The sequence below is a fragment of the Cricetulus griseus genome, chromosome 6, assembly GCF_003668045.3.
Source record: "Cricetulus griseus strain 17A/GY chromosome 6, alternate assembly CriGri-PICRH-1.0, whole genome shotgun sequence".
NCBI classification, from domain to species: Eukaryota; Metazoa; Chordata; class Mammalia; order Rodentia; family Cricetidae; genus Cricetulus; species Cricetulus griseus.
This window is the reverse complement of record NC_048599.1, coordinates 26,368,395-26,386,618: the sequence shown is the minus strand read 5'-3', so window position 1 is coordinate 26,386,618 and position 18,224 is coordinate 26,368,395. Positions and strand designations below refer to the sequence as shown.

Below are 18,224 nucleotides of genomic sequence, written 5' to 3'. Positions count from 1 at the left end.
CCTGGTTACCAACCTGCTGACCCAGGACCTGCTTGGTGGAAGAGGAGAGCCCACTCCAAAAGGTTGTCTTCTGACTTCACAAGTGCCCAGATGTGACTCTAACCACTCCCCACACATAAATAAAAGAAAACAACAGTGACAACAAAACCTTTATGAGCTGGGGATATAACTGTGTTGGTAAAGTGCTTGCATAACATTCAAGAAGCCCTGGGTTTGATCCCTCATAAAGATTTGGCTTGAGGTACACATCTGTAACCCCCAGTCTAGGCTACACAGTGAGTACCAAGCCATCCAGAAATGTATTAACTATATCCTATCTCAACAAGCTAGCGTTCTCTTTTTGGTGAAAGCCCTAATCAAGAGATTAGATGTGATCCAAAGCTGGAATTTTTAAGGGATATTCAAGATACAGGTTAAAAACTTATTTTTATTATCTTTAATTATGTGTGCACGCATGCTAGTGCAGGTACCCATGCAACCCAGAGGCATTAACTTCCCTGGAGCTGGACTTACAGAGGGTTATAAGCCACCATGAGGGCACTGGGAGCCAAACCCAGGTCCTCTGCTTAAGCAGCCAGTACTCTTAACTGCTAAGGCATTTCTCTTGCCCTTGCTTTATTTACTTATTTACTTACTTATTTACTTATCTACTTATTTTTAGAAAATCTATAGATCAAGTTCCAGGACAGCCAGGGCCACCCAGAGAAACCCTGTCTTAAGAAAACAAAACAAAACAACAATAACTTACTATGTGTACATGCGAGTGTAATGGTATCTATGGGCTAGGCAACAACTGTGGGAATCCATTTTCTTATTCTACCATGTGGGTCCTAGGGATTGAACTCAGGTTAGGCATTGGGGTAGGTGCATTTATTTATCTATGTATCCATCTCACTGACCCTGGTTCTATATATATATATATATATATATATATATATATATATTTTTTTTTTTTTTTTTTTTTTTTTTGAGACAAGGGATCATGTAGCCCAGGCTGACCACGATGCCAGGTTTTATGAAGTATTAGAGAATAGATCCAGGCTTGGTGCAAGTTAGGCAAATACTTTACCAACTGAGCTATACTATACCCACTCCCCCCTTTTAAATAAGATTTATTTCTGTGTATGGAGAGAGAGTGTGTGTACATGTGGTTGTGTGCACATGTGTCTACCCTTGGAGGTCAGAAGAAGGTGTGAGGTGCTGGAGTTACAAGCCTCCAGTCCTGGGTGCTGAGAACAGAACAACTTGTGTCTTCTCAAAGAGCAGGAAGCACTCTTAACCACAGGGCCATCAATCTACCCCCACGGCTGGCTCAGCCCGAGACAGGATCTCACTTTGTTGCCCTGGCTGACCTCTAACTTTTGGTGATCTTCCTGTCCTGCCGCCTCAGTGCTGGGGTTACAGGTATATACCACTGTATTGTCTTGGAAGACTCCTAAACCTGTAGAGAAAGACATTTAGTAGATTCAGATCTTTTCTTTAGAAACTGTTTTTCTTTTAATTGACCATTTAACCAAAAGGTGGTTGGGTATCTGGAATCAAAACAATCTAAGACGGCCTCAAAGGGCCTGCCTTCTTATAACGCAAAACACAAAAGGGTAAAACCAGAAGCTGACAGGGTCTTCCTCAGTTCTCCCCAGAGAAGAATAAGCGCAGACATTCATACAGATGACTCAGCAAACACTGGATGCCCATGGACGCCACCCCCAAATGAAGTGTGAAATAGACAGGCCATCTCCATACCGCCTGCCTCTTCCTCAACCACAAACAAGCACTCAACCATCTGGCTGAAGGAACCATTTGTTTACTGCTTAATGGGAGGTGACACTGCCCCCCAAAAGAAAGAAAACAACCTTAGATGTAATAGCTGTTCCCAGGAGACTGGAGGCGGAAGCTCCATGAGGAGCTTACAGAGGAATCGTGCAGGACTCAAGTACTGGGCCCTGTTTTTTTTTTTTTTCCCCCCCAGAAACTCTGCACCCGGGCTTCCAAGGTGAGGTGGTGGGGTCCCTGAAGCAGCCCTGAGGGAAGAGGCAGGAACAAGGGAACAATAAACAGGATCAGCTGAGGCACTCCATGCTTGCTCTGACTCGCTCCATCTCATGTAGGAAACTGTAGAACTGAGGCAACGTTAATTCTGGGGAGAGAAAATTCAGTTTGAGGTGTTTCCAATGCCACAGAATCATCCAGAAAAATCCATTCTGCTTGCAAAAAACAACTGTATTTATGTGACAGGGAGCAGAGCCAGGGCCTTGTGTACACAGTGCTCCACCCCAGGCTGACATCTATTTTCTTTGCTACATCTCAGCAGTTCTTGTTGTGGCGCTGGGACTCAAACCCCAGCCTATAGCATGCTAGGCAAGGGCTCCACTGAGCCACATGCAGCTAAGCGGTTCCTGCTGTATAAACCATCAGAATAAGGAAACTCGAGTGTGTATACAAGTGGCGTCATGCGGAAGCATGGAGGGTTTACAGTGGACATCCTTTTGGGTGTTCGGGGGAAGTCCACAAGAGTCTCTTGCCCCCAGTCTGCTTCCATTCTAGCCACCCCACCCCATCCTTTTGTCTTCTACTCAGGGTTTCTAGTCTCCCAACAGCTTAGTAACAGCCCTGGCACTAAGCTTCATGACAGGGAAGGAGTGGATGGATGCTCTAGAGCTTGGTGATAACCTTGTCTTAGACAGATGGGCTGTGTCAGGCTGCCTAGGTGACTGAAGAAAGAGGTGGAAAACTCCAAAACGGGGTTACAGACTCACCTATATACACATTTTCCATTTGTTTTCCTTTCTTAACCACCAACTTTAACTAAAAGGAAAAGGGGGGGAGAAAGTGAAGAAAATAAATAAGTTGGTGGCACACACCTTTCATCCCAGCACTTGAGAGGCAGAAGCAGGCGGATCTCAGTGAGTTCGAGGCCAGCCTGGTCTACAGAGCAAATTCCAGGACAGCCAGACTGTTACACAGAGAAACCCTGTCTCAAAAAAAACAAAGCAAAACAAACAGACAAACAATTTTGAGACAGGGCCTCCTCATGAAGCTCAAAATGGCCTTGAACTTCCTCCTCCTCCTCCTCTTCTTCTTCTAATTATTTATTTTTATTTTATGTGCATTGGTGTTTGCCTGCATGTGTGTCTGTGTGAGGATGCCAGATATCCTGGAACTGGAGTTACAGACAGTTGTGAGCCGCCATTCGGGTGCTGAAGATTGAACCTCTGGAAGAGCAGTCAGTGCTCTTAACTGCTGAGCCATCTTTCCAGCCCACTGGCCTTGAATTTTGATGTTCAAACCTCCTGAGAGTGGGGATTACAGGTCTGTGCCACCATACCCAGCTTTTAATAACTTTTAACCAGGCTGAATCTTTCCTATTGCCACTTATCACAGACTTACCTGTAAAAATATGCTTCCCACTTTCTCTAATTCACTGCTTCCAGATGTCACTGTAACACAAAGAAAAGAACACTAAGTGACTGACTGAGGACTTCTAAAGAGCTCAATATAGCAGACTATCTGGAGCAGCCATGTTGGGATGAACACGAGCCAGCAAGAAGGGACCAGGGATGGAGGTGTCTAAAGGCAGTCAGCTGGCTGGCCCCCAATGGTATCTAAGATCAAGACCAGGCCTTCTCTACCCAGGATCTCCAAAAGTGTCTACGGTCCAAGCCCAGAACAGCCCAACACTTGCCCAGGAATGGATCCATCTAGTTACCTCCAAATCGCCACTCCATATCAACCAGCTGGTTAATCATCAGGGTCTGACCTATGGCCCACTGTGCAAGGGTTGGGGCATTCTGCTTCCACTAGAAGAAAAGCAAAGGTCAATGTCAGCAGAGTGGGGACCATCAGTTCCTATCCCTCTGCTCCAAGCACAGCAGAGTGCTCAGAGCTCAACAGACAGAAGAAAGCAGAACCTATGCATGCACACATCCAAACATGGCAGCAATAAGCCTTCTGACAGGGCAGCATGATGACTATGAGTTTGCCATGTAGCTGAGGCTGGCCTTGAGCCCCACTCCCAGGGCTGGGATTATAGGCATGGACCACTATACCCAGTTTAAATTTTTCATCCCAAGATTTAATCCAGTTGGAACAACAATGGCATTAATGTTTGGTCAAGCCAAAGGAGAAACCAGAGGGCTGCCCTAAGCAGAGCTGGTGGACAGAGTGAATTAGAGTGAATTAGAGCTGGTGGCAGAGCTGCAAGTGTGTCATTCCTGTGAAGCTGACTGGAGGAGGAATGGGATGGTTTTGTCTTGCTCAGCAATTTTCCCCCTTTCCTTTTCTTTTCAGGAAATAAAAGCCAGGATCTTATCCTTGATTAACAGAATTATACCTTTTCAGAAAAGTAAGTGGCTTTCTCCTCACTAAGACCTGTAAGAGAACAGAAGGATAATTAACATAACAAAGAGCTCAGAGGCCCTCCACTCCCCAGGCAACCTCAGGCAACCCACCTAGAGTCAGGAGATCAGCCCGCACCTGCTCGGCAGTGAGGCCCTTCTTCAGTGCACCTTGCAGGAGGGGAGAAACCATAAAGTGTAAACGAGTGCATGGGTCAGTAAGAAGTATTTGTTGGACCAACCAATATACATGTGACATATAAGACAAAAGCAATATGCTTCAGGAAGGTCTCCAGGGACTAGGGAGAAAATGCAGCCCTGAAACCACTATGGGGCAAGGCGCACAATCTGTTCACTGCACAGTGGGGTCAGTCACCCTCAGGGATGCTGGGCTGAGCTAGAGACAACAGAAAAGACTGGGCTTGGGACAGGCCAGTGGAGGAAGACTGAGCAAGGCTACAGTCCTGGAGCTCCACAGCAGCCTGGCACAAAAGTATAGTTAAAATTGGAGTGCAACCAGACATGGTGGTCCATGCCTTTGATCCCAGCACTCGGAAGGCAGAAGCAGGCAGATCTCTGAGTTCAAGGCCAGCCAGCCTGGTCTACAGGACAGCCCCGGTCCAGCACAGTCAAGGAGCACACAGAGAAACCGTCTCAAACAAACAAAACAAAGCAAAAGCTGAGTGGGGTTAGGAGATGCAGCTCAGTTGGTTTCCCTGGAGCTGTGGGTGCTGGGATGAACTTGGGTCCTCTGGAAGAGTAGCAAGGACACTCTTAACTGCTGACAATCCTTCTGCCTCAGCTTCCCCAATGTTGGGATTAAAGGAGGTGACCATCATGCTAGTGTTCCTGTATCCATGCATGTTGATCCAAGGCATTTTTCTATCACTGGGCATTGGCTTTCATAGTTCCCTCTTCTAGAACAGTCTTCCCTAATCTGTATGGGGCTCATCCCCAACTGCATTCAGACTTCTTTGCATCTCAAACCTTTGGAAAGGACCCCTGACAGTGCCACTTAAAATTGCCTTGTGGGGGTTGGAGAGGGCTCTTTCAGAGGATCTGAGTTCAGCTGAAAGAACCCATGTGGGGTGACCCACTCTGGCTCCAGTTGGATCCAATGCCTTTGGCCTGTGAGGGCATCTGCACTCGTGTGCATATCACCCTCCCCACCCGCCAGACACACATGCATAGACATAACTAAAAGAAAACAAAAAGCATTGTGGATGGACAGTATAACTCAGTGGTAGATGGCTTGTCTAGCAAGGTCCTCAAAATAAATAAATAAAGCACATATAAAACAGACAAATGAACTAAACAACACAATAACAAGAAAAATGAAAGCTTTTTGTTTTGTTTTTTGGAGACAGTCTTCCATAGCCCAGGATGGCTGCACACTTGCTGTGTAGATGAGGATGTCCTTGATCTTCTGTCCCTACCTCCTGAGTGCTGGGACAATAGGCATGGTTTTTTTTTTTTTTTTTTTTTTTATGTAAAGGTGGTAGAATCATGGATTGTGATCCCTATTTCATCATCATCATCATCATCATCATCATCATCATCATCATCATCATCGACAGGTTCTCACTATATAGCCCTGGCTAGCTTAGAACTTAGTACTAGACCAGGCTGGCCTCAAACTCACAGATCCAGCAGCCTCTGCCTCCTGAGTGCTGGGATTAAAGGTGTGCACCAACCATCACTGCCCAGCTTCCTCCCTTCTTTTTTTCTCTTTCTCTCTTGTACATGTTTTTTGAGAGTCTTATATAGCCTAGGCTAGCCTCAAACCTGCTATGTAGATTGGAATGACCCTAAACTGATCCTTCTGCATCCACCTCTCATATGGTGGGATTAACGGTATCAGCATCATTCTTGTATTTTTTTTTCTATTATAAACACAAATGCTACTTTGTATTGTTTAGGACCAAACATAATATTGAAGTTGCTTATAGACCAGAGGATCCCCATGAGCTGGCAGTTCTTCGTGCTTTAGGCCATCCTGATGGGCTGCCTTGTTGAGTAGCACCAGGCGATACCCTATCAGGGACAGACACAGCAGGCTAAGCTGTAGGGACCAAAGAGCAGGCTCTCCACTCTACAGTGACCTGTAGGCAGGAGAGGTGGCTTCCTAAGGCCTCCAGGGCTTCCTTTGCAACTATTTCCTTTGGTCATATCTAAACCAATGCCAGCCTGGTAGTCAGGGGACAAGCCTGTGGTGGTCCTCTGTATGAGGTGGAAACACTTGGCAGGGAGAGTAGGTGGGAGAGGGTAGGAAGCAATCATAGGCTGGAACCACTCACCCTGGAGGCTGGTCAGCTGAATCCACCCTGTTGAGACCCAGGGGACAGCAAGGTGACAGTCACTATACACTGACAGAATACCTGCTGTGAGCCAGCACCATGGTAAGACACTGGGAAACATTAGTAAGCCTCAAAGACAATACTGCCTACCCTAGTGAGGCCTGTATTCTCCTGAGAGACAGATCATGCAAGTAATATAAGAAGCATGGAGACCGCACAAAGTACAGAGAGGTCAATGTGTCAGAGAAAAAGCAGGAAAAGTTGGCAGTCCTGGGACCAAAGGCCAGCACGTGCATGTACACGCACTGGTACATGTACACACACACACACACACACACACACACACACACACACACACACACACACACAAACACACACACGAGAGAGAGAGAGAGAGAGACAGACAGACAGACAGACAGACAGACAGACAGAGACAGAGACAGAGAGCAAGCATGTGTGACCACTGTATGGTAGGAATCATTCTTTCATTTTACCTGACTACAGACAAAACATGCTAGGGATAGGAATGGGAAATTACCTTTTAATAAAAAGTACAAGTCAGTACCAGATCACCCCCAAGGACAGACAGCTTGCTAGGGATAAGCAGCGGTTTAAGTAAGTTCCTGGACAAGTCCACACAGATGAGAACCTAGAAGGGCAGCTACCACTCAACTTTAGTCTATTATCTTTTCCCACCCACTTTGTTTTGTTTCCTCTGGCGCTGGAGACTAAACCCCAGGGCCTTGTGCACTCTAGGCAGGTGCTCTGCCACTGAGCTGTTTATCATCTGCTCATCTTTCTCCACCCTTTCAACAGGAAGGAGCCCCCTCAGTTCTATTTCATCCCTGAAGGTGATTATCAGAGGTGAAGAACCTGTACCAAGGTCTCCACAGTGAGCAAGCAAGGAGTGCAGAAGGCCCCACCCACCACCCAGTAACCAAACAAATGCAGGCTAGGGACCTATCTGGACCCTGCTGAGTAGGAGAACAATGGCCATAAGGGAAGACAATTCGGCAGACAATGAGGAACCACAAACACTGGCTGCAAGATTTCCTTTCGGATAGGATAGTGGCCTGTGCTTATCTTTCACAGATAGATAACTAGGCATCCCGGAATGAAATCCTTGTGTGCTACTGGCTTTAAACAAACCCAGTCTGGAGAGCAGTAAGAAGTGAGGGGCAGGTAAAAGAACTCAGGGAAGGGTTGACAGTTGTTCCAGTGGGATGTTTTAAGAACCACATAAAAGGCTAGGCATGGTGGTGTATACCTTTAATGGAGCATTCTCAATGCTGCGGCAGGCAGGTCTCTAAGTTCCCTACCAGCCTGGTCTGGTATCTCAAAACCCCCAAAAACCAACCAACCAACCAACCAACCAACCAACCAAAACAAAACAAACAAACAAACAAAACAAAACAAAACTCATACACTGATGTGGTGTAATTCCAGTACTCAGGTAGCTGAGGCAGGAGACTTGTGAGTTAGATGACAGTCTGTATTACAGATTGAAACCCTGTCTCAAAAGAAAGAAACTGGACTCAGAAGGAAGAGGCAAGTGGATCTCTTTGAGTTCGAGTGTAGCCTGCTCTACAGTGAGGTCCAGAACAGCCAGGGCCACACAGTGAGGCCTTGTCTCAAAAACAACCAAAAAGCAAAGAAGTAATCACTTCTCCACAGCTTTCCCCTGACATTCTCTCTACCCCACCGCTTTGGTTCAATGGTTAACTATTTCACAGATACTGGTTAAGCCTGTTTCTTTACTGCAGGATTTGTGTGTGATTCTGGCTGGCACTGGTGGTGCAGGAAGACCTTCTGGCTGTAGGAAGTGGCCCAGTGGGCCACATTACAACTAGTTTAATGGCAGAAGGATGCGTGCGGACTGCTGGTTTTGTTTTCCTTTGTTTTGAAATAGAGAGTAATGCTAGGTAGCACAGGCTGGCTTCAAACTTGTGATCTTCCTGCCTCAGCCACAGATGTGTTGGAATTACAGGCATGAGGCACACCAGCAGTCCTTATATTTTTATTCTTAATCTACCATAAAAATATCTTAGACTGAGCCGGGCGTTGGTGGCACACACCTTTAATCCCAGCACTTGGGAGGCAGAGGCAGGTGGCTCTCTGAGAGTTCGAGGCCAGCCTGGTGTACAAAGCTACACAGAGAAACCCTGTCTCGAAAAAAACAAAAAACAAAACAAAATACAAAACCAAACAACAAAAAGCCTTGAGACATGTATAAGCCCTGCTCATATTTTGTGATCACAGAACTCAGAGGTTGAGATAGGAAGATTGTTGGCAGTTCAAAGCCACCCTGGGCTACAGAGTGAGACACTGTCTCGAAAACAAACAAAAACCCCAAATAGCTTAGCAATAAAATGCTGTATAAGTGTAGGGACTTGAGTTGGACCCCTAGAACCCCCTTAATAAAGCTTGGAACAGCAATGCTCACTTGGGGCCTGGCAAGCCAAACTAGCCTAATAGTTCCAGGCCAGTGATAAAAACCCTTCTGAAAAACAGGGTAGTTGGCTCTGACCTCCTCACACAGGCGCATACCTGCACAAATATAAACATGCAAAAACAATGGTAAACAAACAAAAAGGAAAAAGGAAAGAAAAAAAACTGCATTAAAAAAATCTACTACCCTGGGTGGTGGTGGCATAAACCTTTTTAATCCCTGCACTTGGGAGGCAGAGTTGGGAGGATCTCTGTGAATTTAAGGCCAGCTTGGTCTATGGAGTGAGTTCCAGGACAGCCAAGGTTACATAGAGAAACCCTGTCCCGAAAAAACAAAATCTATTACACTGCTGCACATGGTGGTGTAAATCTTTAGTCTCAGCACTCAGGAGTCAGAGGCTGGTGCATCTCTGTGAGTTCAAGGCTGTTTTGATTTATATAGTGTGCTCCAGGACAGACAAGGCTACACAGAGAGAGACACGGTCTCAAAATAAGCAAACAAACAAACAAAAATCATTATGGACTGGGGGTTGGGGGTTGGGAAATGGAGGAGGAGGCCCTGGAATCCAGTCCCAGCATAATACCATAAGAAGAAAACAGCCAGTGTGTGGTAAGGCATGAATTTGATCCCAGAGACAGAGGCAGGAGGACCTCTGTAAGTTGGAGACCATCCTCTCTACATAGCAAGTTTCAAGACTGTCAGGGCTACATAGTGAGACCCTGTCAAGAGGGGGGACAGGAAGTGGGGGGGAGACAGACAGAGAGAGAGAGAGAGAGATTGATTCAAGCAACACTTGTGAACCCGACCCTTTAATTTCTGGACTTAGGGAATGGAGGACTGAACCCAGGATGCCCAGGTGCAGCTTGCTGACATAGCAGAGGTGCCACGCAGATCAAAGCTGGGTCTGCATCCTGGGTTCAGTCCCTCAAATAAAATGATACAGCATTGGTGTATAGTCTATGTATACATACTGCATACTTTTAACTACTTTTCAGTTCCTTATACCCCCTAACATATGGTAAATACATGTAAATGCTAGTTATACCACAAAGTATGTCTGTCCATAAACATTTTTAAAAATGTTTAAGGTGGGCTGGAGAAATGGCCCAGCAGTAAGAGCACTGGCTGTTCTTCCAGAGGACCTGGGTTCAATTCCTAGCACCCACATGGCAGCTCACAATTGCTTGTAATTCCGTTTCCATGGGATCTGACATCTTTACACCAATACACATAAAATAAAGTTAAATAAATAATTTTTTTTAAATGTTTAAGGCATACGCTGTCTCTTCTGACTTTAAAAATGCTTTTGATCCCTGGATGGTTGGTTGAGTCCACAAAGACAACTGAACATATGAAGAGCTGTGACATTTACCTCCTCAACCAGACTCTGCTCTTGGAATGCACGCCCTGCCATGTCTGGCTATTTACTGGATGCTGCTTGGATGACTCCCTAACTAAAGGAAGGCTCAGGTAGCAGGAGCTGCTAACAGTCAACTCACCATTCGGAACCAGAAGGAGGCTTTTTATGATGCTTTTGAGGGGGCCAAGACTGATCTGATTGGTGGTGGCAAATTCAGAGAGCTGAGCCAGAAAGTGCTCCACCTGCAGAGGAGACAACACAAACACGCCTTTAGTTACCTTTTAAAAAGATGCTTTTTTATGTGCTTGAGTATTCGCCTGCACATGTTTCATGGGATCCAAGAAACAAGAATTACAATGGTTGTGAGCTGCCACATGGGTTCTGGGAACTGAACCCAGATCCTTTGTAAAAGCAGCCAGTACCCAGACCTTCTTCTCTAAGTTCTCAGGCCTTTAGATCCATGTTGGCAAAACCTCCTTAGCAAAAAATCCCTTACTCACCTCTTTGGGCTCCGTTAGGAAATGGAAAAGCACTTCTGTCAGGGCTGAGAACTGCTGCAAAAGAGGACAACACAGAGCATCAGCACCATTTCTGCGCCCTGCTGCCCATCACCCAGGTGCCCACCACATCCAGTGCCCTCCTCCAACTAGTGGGCCACACACCCTCCAACTGTGGGCTTTTGGGAGAGGAGATCAGAATCAGTGAAGCTCCACGATCCATATCAACTTCTATTTTATTAATTCTTAGAGTGTTTTTTTTTTTTTTTTTTTTTTTTGGTTTCTCAGGACAGGGTTTTTCTGTGTAGCCTTGGCTGCCCTGGAGCTTGCTCTGTAGACCAGGCTGGCCTCAAATTCACAGAGATCTGCCTGCCTCTGCCTTCCCAGTGCTGGAACTAAAGGCGTGCACCACCACCGCCCAGCCTCTTTGAGAATTTTATACAGTGTGTTTTTGATCATGTTCACTCCTTTCCTCTTTCTCTCTTTCTTCCTTCCTTCCTTCCTTCCTTCCTTTCTTTCTTTCTTTCTTTCTTTCTTTCTTTCTTTCTTTCTTCTCTCTCTCTCTCCTTCCTTCCTTCCTTCTTTCTTTCTTGGGGGCAAATGGGGGACAGTCAGAGGACAACTTTTATATTGTGGTTCTCTCTTTGAGAGAGAATTTAATTTGTTGAGGCAGGGTCTCTCTTTTTTATTTTTGAGACAGGGTATCACTGTATATTCCTGACTAGCCTGAAGCTTGATACGTAGACCAAGTTGGCCTTGAACTCACAGAGACTTGCCTACCTCTGCCTCCTGAGTGTCAGGATTAAAGGCCAAATGTTTAAAAGTAGTGTATGTGGGAGGGACCCAGAAAATATAGGGAAGCAAAACAGATGAAAAGAGAAATTCTTTGATGTCTTCACCTAAGATACTATTGTTGGTGGTTTGGTTCTGAGTTCTGTTATTGCTTTGAGAGAAGGTGTCACTGTGTAGTACTGGTTTGTTCACCAAGGCCAGCCTGGATCTACATAGTGAGTTCCTATGAGTTCCAGCCAGAGCTCCACAGTGAGACCCTGTCTGAAAATAAACAAAAATAATAATAATAAAATAAATAAAGTTACATAGCAGGGTGTTGGTGGTATTCACCTTTAATCCCAGGCACTTGGGAGGCAGAGGCAGGTGAATCTCTGAGCTCCAGGCCAGCCTGGTCTACAAAGTGAGTTCCAGGAGAGCCAGGGATACACAGAAACCCTGTTTCAAAAACAAACAAACAAAAAATAAAAATCAAAACAAATAAAAACATAAAGGTGTGAGCCACAATGACCACCTTTGAGGCAGGCAGGGTCTGTCTCTCCTTTCTTCTGCTGAGACTGTACATTCCTGGGGTGGGAGTGGGGGTCACATGCCTATGTTTTGCAACCCTGATAAGAAACACACACTTTCTTAGCATTTCTTGATGTAGCCTTTTGTCTTCTCAGCATCTTAACTCTTGTTAAATGCACAGGAAGTATTTGTTGTGTAAGTCTTCTCCCACTGCCGCCTTGCTCAGGATTGCTCATTAGCCATCTCTACTTATCAAAATCTCAACTCTTATCAAAAGTAAACATCAGAAGAGATGCTTAATGTTAGGGAAACGTTAGCCAGTGAAAGGAGTTACTCCTTCATTTACCAAATCTGCAAAGTCTGGGGACACAAGCTGTATACTGATGGCTCTGGAGATTATTGGACAACCTTCCTAGAGGACAATGTTATACCATATATCCAATTTTAATGACAACCACAGCCCCAGAACCATGAATTCCCCTGAAAAAGAGTATGTGGTTCATATCTGTTCCATCCACGCTTACATAGAGCTTTCTCCCTGGAAAGTATTGTTTATATGAACAAATAATAGAAACTCAGACAGGCAAGGTAGTGGACTCCTGCAATGGCACACAGGACTTGGGGAGGCAGGAGGGAGGATCACTAGTAAGCTCTGGACCAGCTAGACTACAGAGTGAGACCTTGCTCAAGAAACAAACAAACGAGCCATAAATTCTGTAACCCTAACACTCAGGAGGCTGAGGCGGGAGGATGATGAATCTGAGGTTAGTATAGCTACAAAGTTGATTGTTTGAATTTTAAAAAACAAAAACACAATGCCAGCCAGTAGTGGCCCACGCCTTTAACCAGACTGGTCCACAGATCCAGTTCCGGGACAGCCAGGACTGTTACACAGAGAAACTCTGTCTCGAAAAACAAAGAAAAACAACGAAATAGTTTTCTTAAAAGAGTTGTTTGTTTGTTTTTAAAGAGCTGGACCTGTTGGCACAGGTATGTAATCTTAGCTACTCAGGAGGCAGAGGAAGGAGGATTCTAAATTCAAGGCCAGGTTGGGCAATTTACTGAGAATCGGACTCAAACAAACAAGGCCAGACATAGTGGTACATCCTAGAGTCCTAGCCCTAGAAGGCAGAGGAAAGAGGATTGCTTTGAGTTCCAGGCCAGTCAGGTTTACAAATACCTTGTCTAAAAATAAAAGAAAAATACATCAAACCACCACACAAACTAAGTGCTGATTAGTAGATACTTGAGCATGGTGTCATACATCTCTAATCCCAACACTTGGGGAAACTAAGGCAGGAAGAGCTTGAATTTGAGGACAGTCAGGGGACAGAAAATCCCTGTCTCAAGGTGAGAAGAAAAAAAAAAGAAAGAAAGAATGTTGGGGCTGATAGCCTGAGTTCAATCCCTGGTTGTCAACTCCCACAGGTTGTTTTACATTTTTGTTTGTTTGTTTTTGTTTTTTATTTTTCGAGACAGGGTTTCTCTGTAGTGCTTTGGAGCCTGTCCTGAAACTCACAGAGATCTGCCTGCCTCTGCCTCCCCAGTGCTGGGATTAAAGGCGTGTGCCACCAATGCCCGGCTTGTTCTACATTTTTAAAAAAATAACTTTTTTTTTTTTTTTTAGCAGTAGAATCTTTTTTCCCACCCTACAAATGGAAGTCTTCCAGAGAACAGTGTTAATAGCAAAAATTAGAGACCTCCCTTTGTAGTCAGACACCTGGTTCTAAATTCCTGGTTCCAGACTTGGAATTTTTCTGCCTCAGCTTCTCAAGTGGTGGCACGACAGAGGCATGTACTACCAATAGATTTTAATTTTGTTCTTTCTTTCTTTCTTTCTTTCTTTCTTTCTTTCTTTCTTTCTTTCGAGACAGGGTCTCACTAAGTAGCTCTAGTTGGCCTCATTATGTAGGAGAGACTGGTTTTGAATTTGCAGAGATGGACTTGCCTTGGCCTACAGAATGCTGGGATTAAAAGTGAGCACACTACTCTGCCCTGCATAGTTTGGTTTTTATTCCTCAAGGAGGGTGTGTGGGGAGTTGAGGGCCTCAGCACCTGGGAAGCAAAGACCCAATCAGGGAAACAACACGTAGTACATTTGGAGTGATGAAGATATATATATATAATCTTTTTTTGACAGGCGGTCTCATGTAGTTCAGACTGGCCTTTAACAAATATTTAGTGAGAGCTGGATCTGAACTCCTGCTGTCACCTCCTAAGTGCTGGTACTGACAAGGACCACTGTAACCCGTTTATTCTGGCAGGAGCACAGGGTGGCCCCAGACGCCTTGGCAAGGCTTGGCTAATCCCTGCAGTCTGAGCAGGAGGTGGCATCCCGAGCTCTACGACGGGGACAGGCTTGCAGTATGCCTTTCCGGGACTGGAGAGGGGTGTGGCCACCGGTCCGGGCTGAGCCCCTTCCGGCTCAGGCCCAGAGCTCCTCTCAGGCCTGGCCCCACGGATACCCACGCCCGGCTTGCAGTCGACCTGCCTCCCTAATCCGTCCAACCCGGGGCCCCTCGGAATCGCCTCATTCCTATCTCTAGAAGCCTACAAATCTGTTCCTCAAGGGGTCCCCACCTCCGTTGTGAGCCGGCCCACTCCTGAGCCCTCCCATGCCCAGGCGAGGCCCACCTGCGCGCCCAGCTGGTTCAGTTGCTGCATGTCGCCGCGCACGGCCTCGGGCACGGGGTCCTGCGTGCAGTGCAGGCGACCCATGGCGCCAGGAGCCCGGCCGCCCAGCAAACGGCACTCGCTTCCTCCTCCCCGGCCTCGCTGCGCTTCCGCTGCCGCACTTTCGCCACACTCCCAGCCGCCGATCTCGGGACAGCGCACGCGCCGCCGCTGGGCTCCGGGAAGGGAAGCGCTCTGAGTATCGCACTGGGAGTCCAGGTCTACCTGGACGACCTTAGGTAAAGCGCTTGATCCTTCTGAGCCTCAGTTTCATTGTATAATGTTATCTAGGATGACTACTAGGGTTTTCATCCTCCCAAAACTTTGAGCTCAGAGCTTGGCGCACAACGTATTCCTCAGTCAGTGGCTGGTTGCTGCCCTTATCACCATTGATGTTAAGCATTGGGTGAATCTACCTATTAAACCATATCTACCATTTCTCTCTCCTCTATACATTTGGTGCTGAGGATTGGTCCTGGGTCTTGCATAGGCTTGGCAAGGACTTTGCCTCTGAGCTACACCAACAAACGCTAGCAATACTGCCTGTCTACCAGAGGCCAGACACTGGTAACCGAGGAGGGTATAAACCAGGCCATGAGAACTTATATCAGAGTTAAGTAGTAGATCTGAAACTTGGATAGGCATTAGTGTCATCTGGACAATTTGGCATAACTACCAGTTGCTGGGCCCCATCCCCCAGTCAAGCTTGGAGAGCAGCAGAGTAATGTACATTTCCCATGAATTCCCAGGAGATACGCTTTGGGGGCCTCTGATCCAGCTAAGGACTGTTAAAGACCCTGGGCAGTGTGATGGTGGTGGTGAGAGGGTGAAATAGTGAAACTTACTTCAGCTGTGATGGGGCTGGGGTCAAACAGCACTTGCCCAGCATGTTCATGTTCAGAACTCCATTCCTGGCAGGGTGAGAAGACCCAAGCCTGTATTCTCCTGGTCCTACAAGCTCTCCAGCCCCTGGGTGAGTGCTGATCTCATCCTCATTAGACTGGAGAAAATGGAGGTCTACTCCCTGGGTCCTAGGACCTGTCCCCCAACCTAAGCAAGGGCTGCATCTGGTACAGAGTCCAGCCGGGCGTTGGTGACGCACACCTTTAATCCCAGCATTCGGGAGGCAGAGGCAGGTGGATCGCTGTGAGTTCGAAGCCAGCCTGGTCTGGTCTCCAGAGAGAGTGCCAGGATAGGCTCCAAAGCTACACAGAGAAACCCTGACTCAAAAAACAAAAACAAAAAACAAAAAACAAAAAAAAAAAAACAACAACAACAAAAAAAAACACACAAACAAAAAAAAAGACCAGCCTGGTCTACAGAGAGAGTTCCAGGACAGGCTCCAAAGCTATACAGAGGAACCTGTCTGGAAAAACCAAAAACATAACAAACAAAACATGGAACCAGGCATGGTGGCACACTCCTTTAATCCCAGTACTCAAAGAGGCAAAGGTAGGCAGATCATTGTAAATCTGAGGCTAGCCTGGTCTACACAGGGGATTCTAGGGTAGCCAAAATGACATAGAGACCTCAAAACAACAACAACCAAATTTATAAGCTTTTTTGTTTTGTTTTGTTTTGTTTTGTTTTATGAGACAGGGTTTCTCTGTGTAACAGCCTTAGCTGTCCTGGAACTCACTTTGTAGACCAGGCTGGCCTCAAACTCACTGAGATTCTCCTACCTCTGCCTCCAGAGTGGTGGGATCAAAGGCTTGCACCACCACCACCCAGCTATGTCTCCACCTCTTAAATGCAGGGATTACAGGCCACTGGGCCGGGTTTATGAGGAGCCCTGTGTGGGTTTAAGGCCCCATTCTTGCTAGGGGAGCTCGCTACCTATGTAGCTCCACCCCAGCACCTAAGGATCAGAGTTTATGTGATACACTTTAAGTAACTGAATGCACAACATGTGTGAAGATAATAATCCACATTGTCATCTATTGGCTCCTCCTACTATTTTCTAACTTTTGTAATCCCAGGAACAGAGCATTGTTTCCATTTTAATGTTCATCACATTCTTGTCATTTTCACATTTAAAATTTTTTTCTTTTGTTTTTGAGACAGGATTATTGTCTGGTAAGATCGCTTGAGTGGGTAAAGATGCTGCTAAGCCTGAGGACCTGAGCTTGATTCTTAGGATATACAAGTGTAAGGATAGAACCAACTCCACAAGTTATACTCTGATCGTCACACACACAAATGAAAATAAATAAATGCGTGCTGGACAGTGGTGGCGCCTGCCTTTAATCCCAGCACTCGGGAGGCAGAGGCAAATGGATATCTGTGAGTTGGAAGCCAGCCTGATCTACAGAGTGAGTTCCAGGACAGGCTCCAAATCTACAGAGGAACCCTGTATTGAAAATAAACAAACAAATAAATAAATAAAAAGGAGGGGACGAGGACTGGAGAGATGGCTCAACAATTGAGAGCATCTGATCCAATTCCTAGCACCCACATGGCAACTCACAATTGTCTGTAACTCCAAGATTTGACACTCTCACATAAGCATACATGCAGGCAAAACATCAATGCACATAAAATAAAAATTTTAAAAAAGTAAAGAAAAAAAAGTAAGAACATCATAACTCACAGAAGTAACACAGTAAACTCTCTTTTCACTTCCTAAGCTTTTTTGTGGTTGGTTTTGGTCTGAAAATATTAAATGGAAATTTTCAGAAAAACACCAATTCATAAGCTTTCAATTGCACATCTTTCTGAGTAGTGACAATTTCTTTGACCAACCCACTTTATTTTACCCTTTGTTCAGTGCATCCACATTGTATATGCTACTGGTCCCTCAGTCAAAGATTTTCTCCCTTGTTTTTTGAGCTAAGTCTCAGTTTGTGGCCCTGAATGGCTTGGTGCTCATTACATAGACCAGGCTAACTTTGAATGTATTGCAATCCTCCTGTCTTTGCTTCCCAAGTGCTGGGATTACAGGAGTGTTGGACCACAACTGAACATAACCTTCTTGTTTGAAGAAAGATTATCCTGTGTTGTTGTGGCTACAGTCAAGATTTATATGGGCCCCAAAGCACATCAGTAGGGTAATTCTTGCAATATGGTTATGCCAGATGATAGCTATAAAGAGCCTCCTTGAAATAAAAGGTGAAAGTTCTTGATGTAATAAAGAAAGAAAACGATCTGGGCATAGTGACACATGCCTTTAATCCCAGCACTCAGGAGGTAGAAGCAAGCAGATTTCTGTGAGTTTGAGGCTAATCTTGTCTACAGAGTAAGTTCCAGGACAGCCAGAACTACATAGCAAAGCAAGACCCTTTCTTCGAAACAAAACAACAACCAAAAAGCGCACGC

The 18,224-nt window shown here is 45.7% G+C and overlaps 1 protein-coding gene across 3 annotated transcripts; it reads right to left on the bottom strand.

Annotated features, from left to right (window-relative positions):
• Window positions 1–1,784: 1,784 nt before the first annotated feature.
• On the bottom strand, window positions 1,785–15,040 carry Commd7 (COMM domain containing 7). 3 transcript variants are annotated; one of them, XM_027421452.2, is made up of 9 exons: window positions 14,871–15,040; window positions 10,941–10,991; window positions 10,580–10,682; window positions 4,449–4,505; window positions 4,331–4,368; window positions 3,707–3,797; window positions 3,388–3,437; window positions 2,757–2,805; window positions 1,785–2,137 (listed from the first exon to the last, which is right to left on the bottom strand). In XM_027421452.2, exons 1-9 carry the CDS (start codon window positions 14,952–14,954, stop codon window positions 2,061–2,063), a joined length of 600 nt encoding a protein of 199 aa, XP_027277253.1. In that variant the 5' UTR covers window positions 14,955–15,040; the 3' UTR covers window positions 1,785–2,060. The 3 variants fall into 3 exon arrangements, with proteins under 3 accessions (XP_027277253.1, XP_027277252.1, XP_027277254.1); XM_027421451.2 differs by having other exon boundaries at window positions 10,941–10,994; window positions 14,871–15,038; XM_027421453.2 differs by lacking the exon at window positions 10,941–10,991.
• Between the last annotated feature and the right edge of the window lie 3,184 nt (window positions 15,041–18,224).